Source organism: Rhineura floridana, chromosome 5 (genome assembly GCF_030035675.1).
Source record: "Rhineura floridana isolate rRhiFlo1 chromosome 5, rRhiFlo1.hap2, whole genome shotgun sequence".
Lineage (NCBI taxonomy): Eukaryota > Metazoa > Chordata > Lepidosauria > Squamata > Rhineuridae > Rhineura > Rhineura floridana.
In genome coordinates, this window is record NC_084484.1 from 54,090,841 (window position 1) to 54,105,568 (window position 14,728).

The following is a 14,728-nucleotide window of genomic DNA, read 5'->3' on the forward strand; positions in this document are numbered from 1 at the left end:
CATACCAATAGAGTTGCTACAAGCTACTGAGACTGAATCTGTCCAGATTTTGACAAAAATTGTCAAGAAATATGGAAAACTAAACAATGGCCCACAGACTGGAAGCGTTCAATATTTATTTATTTATTTATTATTTGGTTTATATCCAGACCTTCCTCCTGGCAGGAGCACAATATCTATCTATCCCAGTTCCTAAGAAAGGGGATCCCAGGGAATGCAGGGATTATTGAACTATTGCCTTAATATCCCATGCAAGTAAAGTAATGCTCAAGATTCTACAACAAAGGCTCTTACCATATATGGAGTGAGAAATGCCAGATGTCCAAGCTGGATTTAGAAGAGGAAGAGGTACCAGAGATCATATCTCAAACATACATTGGATAATGGAACAGACCAAGGAATTTCAGAAGAAAATCACCCTGTGCTTTATAGATTACAGCAAAGCCTTTGACTGTGTAGATCATGAAAAACTATGGAATGCTTTAAAAGAAATGGGGGTGCCACAGCATCTGATTGTCCTGATGGGCAACCTATATGCTGGACAAGAGGCTACTGTAAAGAGAGAATATTAAGAAACTGATTGGTTCCCCATCAGAAAGGGTGTGAGACAGAGGTGTATCTTATCACTGTATGTTTAAATAAACTCTAGGGATTTTTGAGCATTCTACAGAAATATTTGAAAAACCCAGATAGGTGAAGCATGGCTCCTCCTTCCCAAGTAGAAAGCCTTTGCAATTTGTGAAGGGGGAGGGAGGGCTATAGCTCAATGGAAGACCTCCTGCATCTCCAGCTAGGGTTGGGAGAACCTCCCTGTCTGAAATCCTGGAGAGCCATTGCCAGTCAGTGAAGACAATACTGAGCTACATGGACCACTAGTCTGTCTCAGTATAAGGCAGCTTCCTATGTTCATATGTTCCTATATCTGGTCAAAGGGAAGGCTTACTAGGCAAAGAAGAAGACTTGCAGTCATGTCCTTAGCTGGAAATAGCAGCCAGGATCATCATTTTTAGCAGGTGATCATGGGATTTGGAGTTTCCTCTGCTTCCTGAATCGAAACCCATGATCCCTAGCAGCAAATACTGGCTGATGTGCAATGCAGATATTAGTTTTCTCCCGTGCCTCCCAATTTAATGCAGGAAGGAGAGGAAACAACAAATCCCATGATTCCCAGCAGGAGATGACATTAATTACCACCATTTCCAGCTAGGGAAAGGCCTGACAAAGTTCCTTCTTTATATAAGTGATGCTAGTTATCCACTCTCTCTTTGCAAAGGTAAGGTTTTTATTGCTTGGGAAGGAAAGTTGGCAGGGGAGGGCTGCTTCACTGCAGAGGTGCTGGGTAAACCCCATTTCAAGCTGGATCCATACTCAATGGAGTAAAGCCCCTCAAGTTCATAATCATTTTTAATGAAACATTCAGAACTGTCGTAGAGACTGAAATGGTACAAACCAGCAACAGGTGAATCATATGGGGCTTCTGTTCATCTGCAGTAGGGATTATTTATTTCACTTCATTCCAACCAGATGTTGATCATTCATTATGACTGTAGTCAAATCTTTCAGGCACCTGAATACATGCATTTTTTAAAAAAGTGACAGTGTTTTTCTTTTCAAACATTCCCCTCCCAAATCTTTAGTATTTCATTTCATTCAAATGCAAGGGTAGTTATTCTATTCCAGCACATTTTGTAATAGCAATTTATTCAACAGACTATTTCTGTTCCTAGAAATGAGTTGAAGAGAATTGTGCAGTGGGTCTTTCCCCTGCCCCCATCCAATTTCCTCCCTCTACTAAAATGCTTCTAATCTCCCTTTGTGGCATACCCTGTTGCACTGTGGTGGATGTGAAAGCGGGATTTCTTTTCAGCTGGGTTGCTGTCAATTATCTTCCTCAATGGATACCTCAGGGCTTGAATCAATATCACTGAAGGCCTCTTTATTTGTGAAGGTGGAGCTCAGAGTCAAACTGTGTCGAGGGTTCACAGGGGTCAGCTCATTTAGAACAATATTGTCACTTTTCACAAGAGTGGTCTTGTCCATGTTCTCCTTACTGTACTTGGCAACAACGGCATCCAGGAAGTCTAATTTTGGTGGCAAAGTGCCACTTTCAAATAAGTATTTTGCAAGATAGGAGACTCCAGTGTTAGTGATGAAGGAGGTAAGCATGGCTAATGTCTTAAAAGGGAATCTTTGATAGTAGAGGCCATCATCTTGATACCAACCAGGATAGAAAATCAAGGGGTGTAAGCGTAGATATGGTTCTCCTCCAGTAATTCGGAGTATGAGGCCAAAGAAATATCCTGCAATGGCGCCGTAGGTGTTAGTTCCTTTGATAAAGAGGACACATAAGAGTTGGGGGAAGATAATGATGTAAACCAGGTCGGAGCTCAGGTACCAGAGCCCATAAACTGACTGAGCTAATAGGGCCATTGCTGTTGCTGATGCTCCAAACACGAAAATGGTAATTCGCATGACCCAGACTATTTCTTTGTCAGATGCCTGTAAAACATAGGAACAGTTTTGAATTGCTTTCTACAATTGGGGTTTTTTTAAATCACAAAAACAGAATTATATCGATTCAACAAGATCAGCAAAAAATAAACTTTTGAATCTCGGATATTCGTGGCCCAAACTGACCTGATAAAATTCTGACATTTATCAAGTTCACTCTCCAAGTGTCCAAACAGCTATAGAGTTAACAAGATGCACCCCAGTGGAGGAAATAGTACTTAATATTATTGGACCTTGATAAATTAAAGTCAAGAAAATGGTCACAGATATCACAAACAGATATCACAAACCATGAATCATGTACCATAGGACAAGCCAAAACAAGTGGGGAGGAGTGAAGTGGATTTGATCTCCTCTCCAGGAATCTGTATGCTCACATGTTTGTGCTAAGCGATGGTTTGGCTTAATGCAAGCCAGTCCAATGACTGCATTCAGACAATCATATCTCGGCTTAATAATTTAACCATAGCTTCAATTTAACCACAGTTTCCCATGTCATCCAAACCAGGAAACTACGGTTACCAGTTTTGGAACAAGGCAGCATCTTAAACCAGCCTCAAACAATAGTGTAAGGTTTTCTGAGATTGGTAAACATTGTTTCTTCAAAATGGGGAACTATGGTAAATTGGAGATGTTCATTGAGATGTTCAGCAAAGGGAGGAGAGAAATGGCTGTGTGTGCAGGCAACAGGCTTGTTCATTTCTTGGCTTAATGCTCAGTGGCAGGAAATTACCACCAGGAACTATGGGACACGTAGTTTCTCTGCATCAGGATTCAACTTGGGGAGCAGAAGAAACTATGAATCCCATGCTTCCTGAAACATGTTCAAGAGTGTCATTTCTAGTTGCAATGAGGCCAGAAAGGTTATTTTTAATTCTCAAAGCATAATTTATCTCTCTATATAGGCAGCATTGTATTTTGTGCAAGCAATTTGGTCATAGTAAAGAATCTTGATTATAGTTTCTTGGCCATACAACTGAGGGGGGGGCATAAATTTGAAATTACTACATTACTCCTTGTCTTCTCAGGCACATCTGGCATGATGCAATTTGATCATTCCTGCTGTCAGCTCAGTGACACATCTTGGCCTGAATAATGGATATTGAGAAAGATCCTTGTTCAGGACAATGGTTGGCCAAAAAGACTTGCCAGTCCCACAATGCAAGAGTTTTGTTGACAGCTAATTGAAACTACTATGAACCATTGGTTCATTCTGAGATACAGGATAGCTAATCATCTTCAGCAGCTAGCTTAAACTTATGCACAGGATCATTGTTCAGAAAATACAAGCATGAAGTATACACAGAAAATGTGGGCTTCTCTGTGTACCAGTTTAATGTGGGCTTAAGACACTGAATTCCCTTCTCTTGTTCCTTGTGGGTGGAACCAGGAAGGTCTTTTGCAAGCAACTCAGAGTTTCAGGACACTGAAAGCTACAGCTGTTTGTTCTCCATTTCTCAATATTTTGCATGGCGCAACACAACTAAAGTGCTCTTTCTCTCCTTTATCTGGTAAATGTGTTACCAGCCACCAACTTCAGCAGAGCTTATCGTATTGCAGAACAAAATTGTGATCATAACATGGAATCTTACACTTTGCCGAAAAGAAAGTTGGTAAATATTCCGCACAAACATGGAACTCGCTGATAAGATGGAAGAGTCGGCAGATGACATTACAGCAGCGGACACAGCCCCAAGGCCAAAGAAGGAGATATACACTGGGCAAAGGTACTGGAGGACAATGGGTAAAATCATGTCAGATTCGTTTTTCTTCTTGGGGTCTAAATCACCATATTCCGTCTGGTTCCAAGCTGTGATGCAAACATGCATGCATTATTACCAGATCTGCACAAAAGAAAATGCCAGTTCTGCGCTATGGTGACATTGGGAAACCTTTTCCAACCCAAGGACTGCATACCCTTGTAGGGAATCTTTGAAGGGGTGTGTGGTGGCAGTGAGTGTAGCCAGATGCAAAAGTGGGTGGATCAATGGATGTGACCGCAGACAACATTCAAGCCACACAAAACTCAGGGTTTTACACCAACCCATCTCTCCATCCAGGCAAGCAAGGGGCAGTCTCACAGTTCAAGGACACATTTCTGCCAGGCAACAGCACTCGGGGAGGGTGCAGGGCGAGGCAAACGATGAGGGGTGTGGCCTGGGCAAGTGGCCTAGTGAGAGTCCTGAGGGCCAGATAAGGAGGTCTGGAGGGCCACATTTGGTCCCTGAGCCTGAGATTCCCCACCCTGCACTAACCTTTTTTTTATACCAGTCGTATTTCCAGTTATTAAATTTAAATCTTGCCCTTCTTTCCAAAGGAGCCCAAGATGGCTCTTTATTATGAGGAATTAAGGAAAAATAGATAAGATTTTGGGGTGGGGTGGGGGAAGTCTTCCTAAAGATTACCCACTTGTAATGAGTGCTTAATCCACATTTTCTAAAAGTCAAACTAGATGTTAAATGTATAGTCACATTGAATGTATTATTTTACCCTTAGAAAATCTCACTTGATAGGTGAATGACATCTATGCATTTAATGTGTGATCATGTTCTATGCATCTCTCTCTCTCTCCTTCTCTCCCTCCCTCTCCCCCCCTCTCTCTCTGTTAAAAAATAGCAACTTGAGGGGACTCAAGATCCAGATTGCAGTGCACAGGAACTTTCCCTCCTCGTCATATTCTCAGTGAAAATCACCCCATGAAGCTGCTATTTGCTGACAAGGGAAGCTGCTATTGATGCCAATATCAGTTTCCCTCAAACAGCATCTTCAAGCAGAAGGAAAAGTGCTAATCCTCCACACTACTCCCTGTGATTCTGATCCTGATCGAGGGGGAGGGAATGGGGGGGACAGTCACTGTTGTAAAAAAAGCTATATAAAATGCAATCATGCATTTAATATAACTTGTAGTTTGGCCCTTGGTCCAGCCACTATCCAATGGGCCATCTGGGTACTCTGGCTATATGATTATATATTATGTATCCTGGAATATGATGGCTTCTTCATGAATTGACTTTAAACTGGTCAAATGTTGCATACAACGATTACATGCAAATGATAGGAAATTTCATGAATCTCTCATTGCTCAAATGTCTAAGACCAAAACCAAACACAAGGTTAAAACCAAAAATAATAAGCAGTAGGTTAAAAGGCAAGAAAAAGGAAGAAACAAATAAAAGATGGCAAGGATACTGCAGCCTGGTTGAAAAAAACCACTTGCAGTAGGGTAATTCTCTTGATACCTGTAGCTTTAAGTAACAATGATCTGGACACTCAATGTACCTGTTGATGCTCCAATTGCACCAATGAGTATTGCAGGTAATGCCATCACAAGACATCCAAAAGCAGCCAGAAATGATAATGCTTGTGCATATGTTGCAGATGAGGAAGAGAGGACTCGCTGGAAATATGCTTGCCATGGGATTCCTCCTAACATCTGCAAATAACATTAAGCAAACCCTCCATCATTCTGGGCTAACAGAGGATTGTTTGAATACACACTTAGCCGCCATTTTACTATATCAAAATGATTTCACCCAGTCACAATATCCTGTAATAACTGAATAGCTTGCACCTTCAACATGAAAACAGTATTTTTAAAAATTTTGGATGGGCGCTCTTAATGCAGTTTGTGTTAATAAATTTAGAGTGAAGGCAAGAAGACATTTGAGCTCCTACTGGGAGGAAGGGCAGAATATAAATCAATCAATCAAACAAACAAATAAACATACATGTTCCCCATTCAGCTAGATTTGCTAAGGTATTATTGCTCTTTGACCCAAGTGTCTAGAGAGCATCATCAGAGAGTAACACTGATTTGAATTTTTCTTCACGCCATTAAACTTGCTAAAAACACAGCAGGAAACATGAACCCCTCACAATCTATTACTGTCTGGGACACCTGTGCTATTTTCCTTCTGGATAGAGCATAATCCCAGAGCTGGACATCCTGATTAAAGACTTGGCAAGCCTCAAGGGACATGGCACACCCTGTTGTGATGTAGAGGCCACCTTCCTGAATACAGCATTTTTTGGGGTAAAAAAGCTGCTCATCCCCTGTCTTGTTGAGATTCATATTCTCTAGTATTATCTGTCCACCAGTCTGCTTCCGTTGCTCACTCACAATTTTATCCTGCATAGGTTCTTCAGATGAGATGCTATGGAAATTGGATTGGAAATTCATTTTGCATTAAGCCTGGTGAAGGAAACCTTGGCCTCTCCAGATATTGTTGAATTACAACTCCCATTATATCTGGTCATGCTTGCTGCAGCTAGTGGAAGCTATTTATTTATTTATTTATTTAATGTTTTAGTCTCCTCATACCAAGTGGTCTCGAGGCAACTTACAACACATTTTAAAAACATACAGTATAAAATAAATTTTAAAACATACTATATAGAAAGTGAAAAACCTTGAGATATTGAGGTCCTGAGCCCTGTCCATGTATGGGTGCAGCTGGGTCACCAGTTGAAACTGATGGAAGGCACTCCACACCACCGAGGCCATTTGAACCTCTAGCAACAGTAATGGATCCAGGAGTATCCCCAGGCTATGTTTCTGCTCCTTCAGAGAGAGTGTAACCCCATCCAGAGCTGGCCACAATCCATCCATCTGGACTAGAGAACCACCCACTGACAGTGCCTCAGTCTTGTCTGGATTAAGCGTCAGGTTACTGGCTCTCATCCAGTCCATTACAGAGGCAAAACATCAGTCTAGTACAGCCTTTCCCAACCAGTGTGCCTCCAGATGTTGTTGGACTACAACTCCCATCTCCCTGACCATTGGCAATGCTAGCTGAGGCTGATGGGAGTTGTGGTCCAACAACATCTGGAGGCACACTGGTTGGGAAAGGCTGGTCTAGTAGATCCACTGCCACACCTAGAGATGTAAAGGAGAGAGAGAGTTGTGTGTCATCAGCATATTGCTGACAACATACTCCAAATCTCTGGATGACCTCACTCAGTGGTTTCATGTAGATATTAAATGGCATGGGAGATAGAATCGAACCCTGTAAGACCCCATATTAAAGGTTCCACTAGAGCAAATAGCATTCCCCAAGCACCACACTCTGAGAACAACCATCCAACTAGGATTGGAACCACTGCAAATCAGTGCTGCTCACTCCCAACTCAGTCATTCTAGAAGAATACCATAGTCAATGGTACTGAAAGTAGATAAGAGATCAAACAGAATTAACAGGGACACACTCCCCCTGTCTTTCTCCCAACATAAGTCATCATACAGGGTGACCAAGGCAGTTTCCATGCCAAAGCTGGGCCTAAACCCCTGTTGAAATGGATCTAGAAAATCTATTTCATCCAAGAGAAACTGTATCTGTCTGCAGCCATGTGCTCAAGAACTTTGCCCCAAAAGGGGAGATTGCTAACTGGATGATAGCTGTAGTTCAGTTACATCTGGAGGGCCAAAGGTTCCCCACACCTGCATTAAGCTCTCTGATAAGCTTCTTTAACTTGTTCTATAGCTCAGTCTTAGGGTTGCCAGGTCCATGGCTTGAGATTGATCCTGTATCTTTAGGAGAAGAGAAAGTCAGCCAAGTGCAGGTGTTCTTGCAACTCTGTAATGGGAAAAACCACAAGGTGGAATTCTCCCTCCCCCCTCCACAACTTTTAAAGATACAGAAGATTTCTTGGAGGCCGGGCCTGGCAACTAAGAGGTTTTCTGAATCTTTAAAAGTTGTGCAGGGGGAAGGGAGAATTCCACCTTGTGGTTTTACCCATTACAGAGTTGCAAGAACACCTGCACTTGGCTGACTTTCTCTTCTCCTAAAGATACAGGATCAGTCTCAGGCCAATAACCTGGCAACCCTACTCAGTCTTCTTCTTTAAAATCTATCTACTAGGTACCATTCATTCTTCTCTTGATTATTGGTATCCCACCTTCCCACTGCCTGCATGTCCTTCTTTACAGATTCATCCATCCAATGTGTCTCATGCAGCATATCTAATAAATTTCATTATTATTATCATCTGAGTTTTGTGGCACAGAGTGGTAAGTGGCGGTAACGCAGCCGAAGCTCTGCTCATGGCCAGAGTTTGATTCCAACGGAAGGAGGAAGTCGAATCTCCGGTAAAAGGGGTTGAGGCCCACTCAGCCTTCCATCCATCCATGGTCGGTAAAATGAGTACCCGGCATATGCTGGGGGGTAAAGAAAGGCCGGGGAAGGAACTGGCAATCCCACCCCATATATACGGTCTGCCTAGTAAACATTGCAAGATGTCACCCTAAGAGTCGGAAATGACTCGCACTATAAGTGCGGGGACACCTTTACCTTTAAGAGTTTCCTGAGTCACCTGCAACAGATGTATCTTTCCACTTTTTCATAGCTACATCATTAATGAAGGATAACAGTAGTGGCATGTGTTTCAGCTTCAGCATATGGTTAGATAATTAAAAAGCTCTTGCACAGCCTGTTTGCAACTGTAGAGTTTACAAAGTAAATATATGAGTGGTAGGTCATAGCCTGTCACAGGAATGCTCACCAGCAAGAGGAAATCGTCAAGCCATTTGTAGATGTCAGATGCTTTAATGGATCCAAGCCAAGGCTCCTGGAAGACCGTGTGTACAGCTGTGTATCCAATATCTGTTACTGCAGGATGGGACATGGCAAATGGAGCACTGATCCACTATAACGAAATAAAAAATAACATTCAAAAATGGGTGCTAAAGAGATCATGAAGAGATAGCATCCAAGTTTGATTCAATAATAACAATAACAACAACAATCAATCTTTATTGATACGGTCATAGACCAAAAGACATTTATAAATAAAACTACATACATTTATAATAAAAGGTTACAAAGTTGCAGTCATGTTAAAACAGTAAAACAATAAAACAACAAGGAAAACAGTTACAGTTGGGTGGCGGAAGCTTCTGAAAGGATAGATGCCTTCCGAATTGATTGAGCCGCAAAAATAAATTTAGCAACTGACAAGATAGTATCCTTATTAGCTGCTGACAAAAGATGTAAAAGTAAACAGTTAAGCGGTTTGTAGGGGTATTTATTTATGATGGGGGTTATGAATTTGGAGCGAATATCGTCATATAGGGCGCACTCAAAGATGACATGAGAGAGAGTTTCTATGGCGCTGACACCACAAAGGCATAATCGGTTTGCATACGGGATACGTTTAAATCTCCCTTCAAGTAAGGCAGAGATAAGACAGTTAAATCTAGCCTTTGTAAAGGCTAGACGATATTTGGGGATCGTAAGAGTTTCCAGATAAGGGGCACTGAGCATAGGCACAAAGCTCAGACCAAAGTGAATAGGAGAGCAGGTCGAGGTGGCTGCAGTTATGGAGCGTTGGAAGTCCATATCGTTGATACGAGTCCGGATAGAATGTTTAACTGTCTCTGGAGCGAGGCACATCAGATGTTCAATTGAGAGGCCAATACTTGCAAGGTAATTTGTAAACGTACGGGCCCATTTCGAGGTAAAAGAGTCTTCCCAGAGTAAAGGGAGATAGCCAGTAGATTTTTCATAAGACATTTTAAACCAGAAATTTAGGGCGGCCAACCACGCTTGAGACTCAAGTGAGACTAGGCCAGATTCTAACCTAAGGACCGCCGCAGGAACGCACCTGGGAACGCCAAAAATTTGTCTGAGAAACAAGGAGAGAACTGCCTCCGCAGAAGAGTTGAAGGCGCCAATCCATAAAGGTACCCCGTAGAGAAGTTGAGAAATAGTTTTGGATCTAAAAACCTTTAGGGCTGCCGGAATGTATTGTCCTCCTTTAGTGAAGAAGAACCTTCGAATACCACTGGCTGAGTTAACAACAACAATTTTAACCAATTTATTCAGGTCCAAAGACAATGTTTTGCAGCTGAGAAAATATAGACATTACTTTTTCTGATTACTGGGATTTCTTTCAAGAAAAGGAAAATTTGGCACAAAACATAGGTAAACAAAAGATTCATATGGAAACATAAAATGCACATATTGCAGATGGAATATTTTCTATATGATGCAAGCTGAGCTTGTAGAACAAATATAATAATGGTCGTATCTGCTGTGCTTTGAATAACATTGATAAAAACCTGCAAATGTATGTGTTAGCACATTCTCTTCTGAAGAGTGAGGATGCTTTATGCAGTCTTTTACAACCAAAACTTACACAAAATGTTAAAATAAACTAAAAAAAAAAAAAAAAAGAAAACGGCAGATCCACCAAAATCAGAAACTAAGTTTCCCCTTCAGAAAAATCTAGCCAAACTCAAAAGGTAATGCAATATTTCTGCAATATACTCAGGCTCTGATTCTGCTAAGTGTCCAATGGGAAGGAATTAGATATTTCTCTGTGCACCCTTATCGCATGCATTTAACATGAATAAGTTGCTCTGATTAATTTTGGATCTTATTACAGGAAAAATAAGGAAATCTATAAGGCCCAAGCGAGCATCTTGACTTGTGCTTGAAAGATAAAAAGGACCCATGCTATCACAGTGAAGACCCAGAGCAGTGGTATTATGTGCTCCTAGTGACCTTTCTTCTCAGAAGACAAAGATGTGAACTGCTGCATCTCCCACTGAACAGTTATCATGGGCAGCTCCACACAGAGCTCACAATAGTAGTCCAGTTGTAAGGTCACAGAGGAATCAGAGCTCATTATAGCAGTGCAACCTTACAGTCACAGGGGACTCATAATCGCTAGGTCTGAAAACAAAGGGAAGAGTTTCAGTCTTCTCATTAGAAAGAAATGGCAAAAAGCAGTCTTGCCTACTACAGTTTTAGCTTCCAGAAGTTTTAGCTTCAATGGATCTTGAAGTAACTGGAAATGTTTCTTCATTAGAAGAAACATTTGAAGTAACTAGAAATGTTACTAGAAATGTGCAAAACTCTTGATGATGAGTTTGCTAATCTTATAAAAGCATATTTTGCTTTCCTCAATGTGCCTGATGTTTCAAGATTCATCAGATGTTTCAGTAGGAATGCCAAAATGCACTGACAATTTGACTTCAGACAAAATTTGGCAACAAACTAGAGATGTACACAATGCCCCTTAAAATGCATGGGTCTCAGTGAAATTATTTTAATTCCTTTGAAATTCCACAGATATTTCCCCACAGAAGACTACAACCCCTGGTTTTCTCCAATCTGCTTCAATTTTTTTTACTTCTGGTCAAAATTTGGTAGCAACTCAGAAGTAACCTTAGATGGGCTGGTGCAAATGCAATGCCAGGGGCAGGATCACTTCCCCCTTCCTCTCATCTCCTTCTCTCTTGGAGACAAATTGCCTTCTCTCAGCTGCAGTTCAGGGATACAGCAGCACCAACTATAACCATTGTTAATGCTGATCAGGCTACTATAGACCCAGGATTCCATGTTGGTTTCAAATTACACTTAAAGGTAAAACCTAATTAGCGTTAACTACAGTTAGGTCAGTGCTGATCTATCAATTATTTATTTATTTATTATTTCATTTGTGTCCCAGCCTTCCTCATAGCAGTAGTCCAGGGCTGCAAACAAAAGCACTAAAAACACTTTAAAGCATCATAAAAACAGACTTTAAAATACATTAAAACAAAACATCTTTAAAAACATTTTTTAAAAAAGTTTTCAAGACATCTTTAAAAAAAGGTTACAAACATTTTAAAAAAAGGTTTAAAAAATCTTAAAAAGCAATTCCAACACAGACTGGGATAAAGTCTCAAGTTAAAAGGCTTGTTGAAAGAGGAAGGTCTTCAAAAGGCACCAAAAAGATAACAGCCTGTCTAATATTTAACCGTAGGGAATTCCACAGGGTAGGTGATGTCATACGAAAAGTCCATTTCCTATGTTGTACAGAACAGATCTCCGAATAAGATGGTATCTGCAGGAGGCTGTCACCTGCAGAGCACAGTGATCGGCTGGGTATATAAAGGATAAGATGGTCTTTCAGGTATCCTGGTCCCAAGCTGTATAGGGCTTTGTACACCAAAACTAGAACCTTGAACTTGGCTCAGTAGCAAATGGGCAACCAGTGCAATTCTTTCAGCAGCGGGGTGACATGTTGGCGATACCCTGCCCCAGTGAGCAGTCTCACCACCGCATTTTGCACCAGCTGCAGCTTCTGGACCATCCCCAAGGGCAGTCCCACATAGAGCACATTACAGTAATCCAGCCTGCAGGTTACCAGTGCATGAACAACAGTGGTCAGGCAATCCTGGTCCAGAAACGGCTGCAGCTGTCTTACCAGCCGAAGCTAGTAAAAGGCACTCCTAGCCACAGAGGTCACCTGGGCCTCTAGCGACAAAGATAGATCTAGGAGCACCCCCAGATTACGGACCTGCTCTTTCAGAGGGAGTACGACCCCATCCAAAGCAGGCAACTGATCAATTATCTGAACTTGGGAATCACCAACCCACAGCACCTCTGTCTTGCTAGGATTCAGGGTCCATTTATTGGTGACATCCACCAACACCCATCTCCAGACCACCTCTTCCTCCATCTGGAGCAGAAATCAAGTTGAGGGTGTGTCCTCCCTTATGCATTGGGCCGGTAAAAACTTGAGACAGCCCCATGGTTGTTGTGAAGGCCATGAAGTTCCAAGTCGGAACACTAGAGGCAGCCTCAGCATGGACATTTAAATCACCCAGGACTATCGTTCTGGGCTCCTCCAATACCACAGCCGAGATGGCCTCTGCCAGCTCAGTCAGAGAAGCTGCTGGGCAGCAGGGTGGATGGTACACCAGCAGCAACCCTAGTGTACTGTCTCCTTGGCCTGACACCAGGTTCTGGCCCTCACAGCCAGCTCCAAGACAGAGTGGTTTCCTGGTGACAGAGATGGAACTTCTGTAGACCACAGCAACTTCTCCCCCCCCATCCCTGCAACCTGTGTTGGTGTTGCACTGAGTATCCAGGTGGGCAAAGCTGGGTCAGATCAACTCCTCCCAGCTCACCCTCCCAGGTCTCAGTAATGCATACCAAATCAACACCTTCATCCATGATCAAATCATGGATGAGTGTGGTCTTATTGTGTACTGATTAGTTGCGGTTAAGGAGGGAGGACGTTGAGGGATTCATTGTGTGCACAGACCATCACCCACTTCATACAAAGGAAAAGGCAATAAATGAAAATGCATGGATCTCCACTGATCTTTGGAGTCCCATATGTTCAACAGAGTTGTGACATATCCAGTCATTATGGACATCCGAAATAGCATTCTTTCCTTCAATACCAAGTGGTAGCAGTACTAGTTTTTAATCTGGAAGCTTTGTTTTTGGGATATCTTGTTACTGTAAAGAGGTGGGCAGAAAGCATCTTTGGATTGAGTTCTTTTTTGATCAATAGAGATGGGTTAACTCTACAGACTCTGCAAAGGAATAAGATGTGTTGTCCCTTTATGTACTACAGATAATATAAGCACAGGTACATTTGTAAAATTTGACTGATGAGAACATCCCACCCTCCCAACATGGCTATTCAAGATTTTTCTCATAATTTAAGCTTAAATGAAGCACCTTCAAGACACCTTGGTTTCAGATACAGAAATATTATGTAGAAACATACCAGTCCTAGGAAAATGCAGAACAGCTGGACCACATCAGTATAGGCTACTGAGTAAAGTCCTCCCACCAGCGTGTACAGAATTGCAATTAGGGCAGAAATAATAACAGAAATATTGATATTGACATCAATGATCACACTTATGGTGGCACCTGCAACAGACGATGGGATTAGGGGAGGGAAACAAAATAAGCCTGTTTTATAAATTCATGCTGTTTTCATTGTGTTTCAATCTAAAACAACTTTATAGATCGCTGGAGATGAGGAAAGTTTCATTACGCTTTTAAGACACTGTCATAATGGTCTAATCTGTATTGTGTCTTTTCTGAAGTCTGATGTACACAATCTCTTTCTAAAGTGGTTGCTTCTTGAAAATATCTCCATGTGGCATTTTCTCTAAACTGCCACTGTGATGTACAGTTTTGTTCTTCCACATGACAGAGTGTTTCCAAACTTGTACTAGCCACCCACTAGGAACATTCAGTGCTGGTGGAAAAATTCTGTGTGGCAGGCAGAAGAACCACATGAGACATCACTATTGCAAACTACCCTGTTTGAACAAGTGACATCTGCATGTGGAGCCGTGAAAAGAGGGCACTGAAAAAAAGAAAGAAAGATGTGGTGAACCTTGGATGAAATTCTTTGGCAACAAAACTTTCCAAATTGGCATAAATTAATTATGATGCTAAAGAGTTCAACACACAGAGTTTTG

The 14,728-nt window shown here is 41.7% G+C and overlaps 1 protein-coding gene across 1 annotated transcript in view; it reads right to left on the minus strand.

Annotated features, from left to right (window-relative positions):
- Window positions 1–1,630: 1,630 nt before the first annotated feature.
- The window catches only part of SLC5A7 (solute carrier family 5 member 7), a 30,814-nt gene continuing 17,716 nt past the window's right edge, over window positions 1,631–14,728 (minus strand). The window contains exons 5-9 of the mRNA XM_061629397.1: window positions 14,020–14,168; window positions 9,010–9,153; window positions 5,791–5,944; window positions 4,104–4,321; window positions 1,631–2,499 (exon numbers count right to left, since the gene is read on the minus strand). Of these exons, the coding sequence (XP_061485381.1) occupies window positions 1,879–2,499; window positions 4,104–4,321; window positions 5,791–5,944; window positions 9,010–9,153; window positions 14,020–14,168 (1,286 nt within the window). The 3' untranslated portion in view covers window positions 1,631–1,878. The remainder of the gene's footprint in view (window positions 2,500–4,103; window positions 4,322–5,790; window positions 5,945–9,009; window positions 9,154–14,019; window positions 14,169–14,728) is intronic.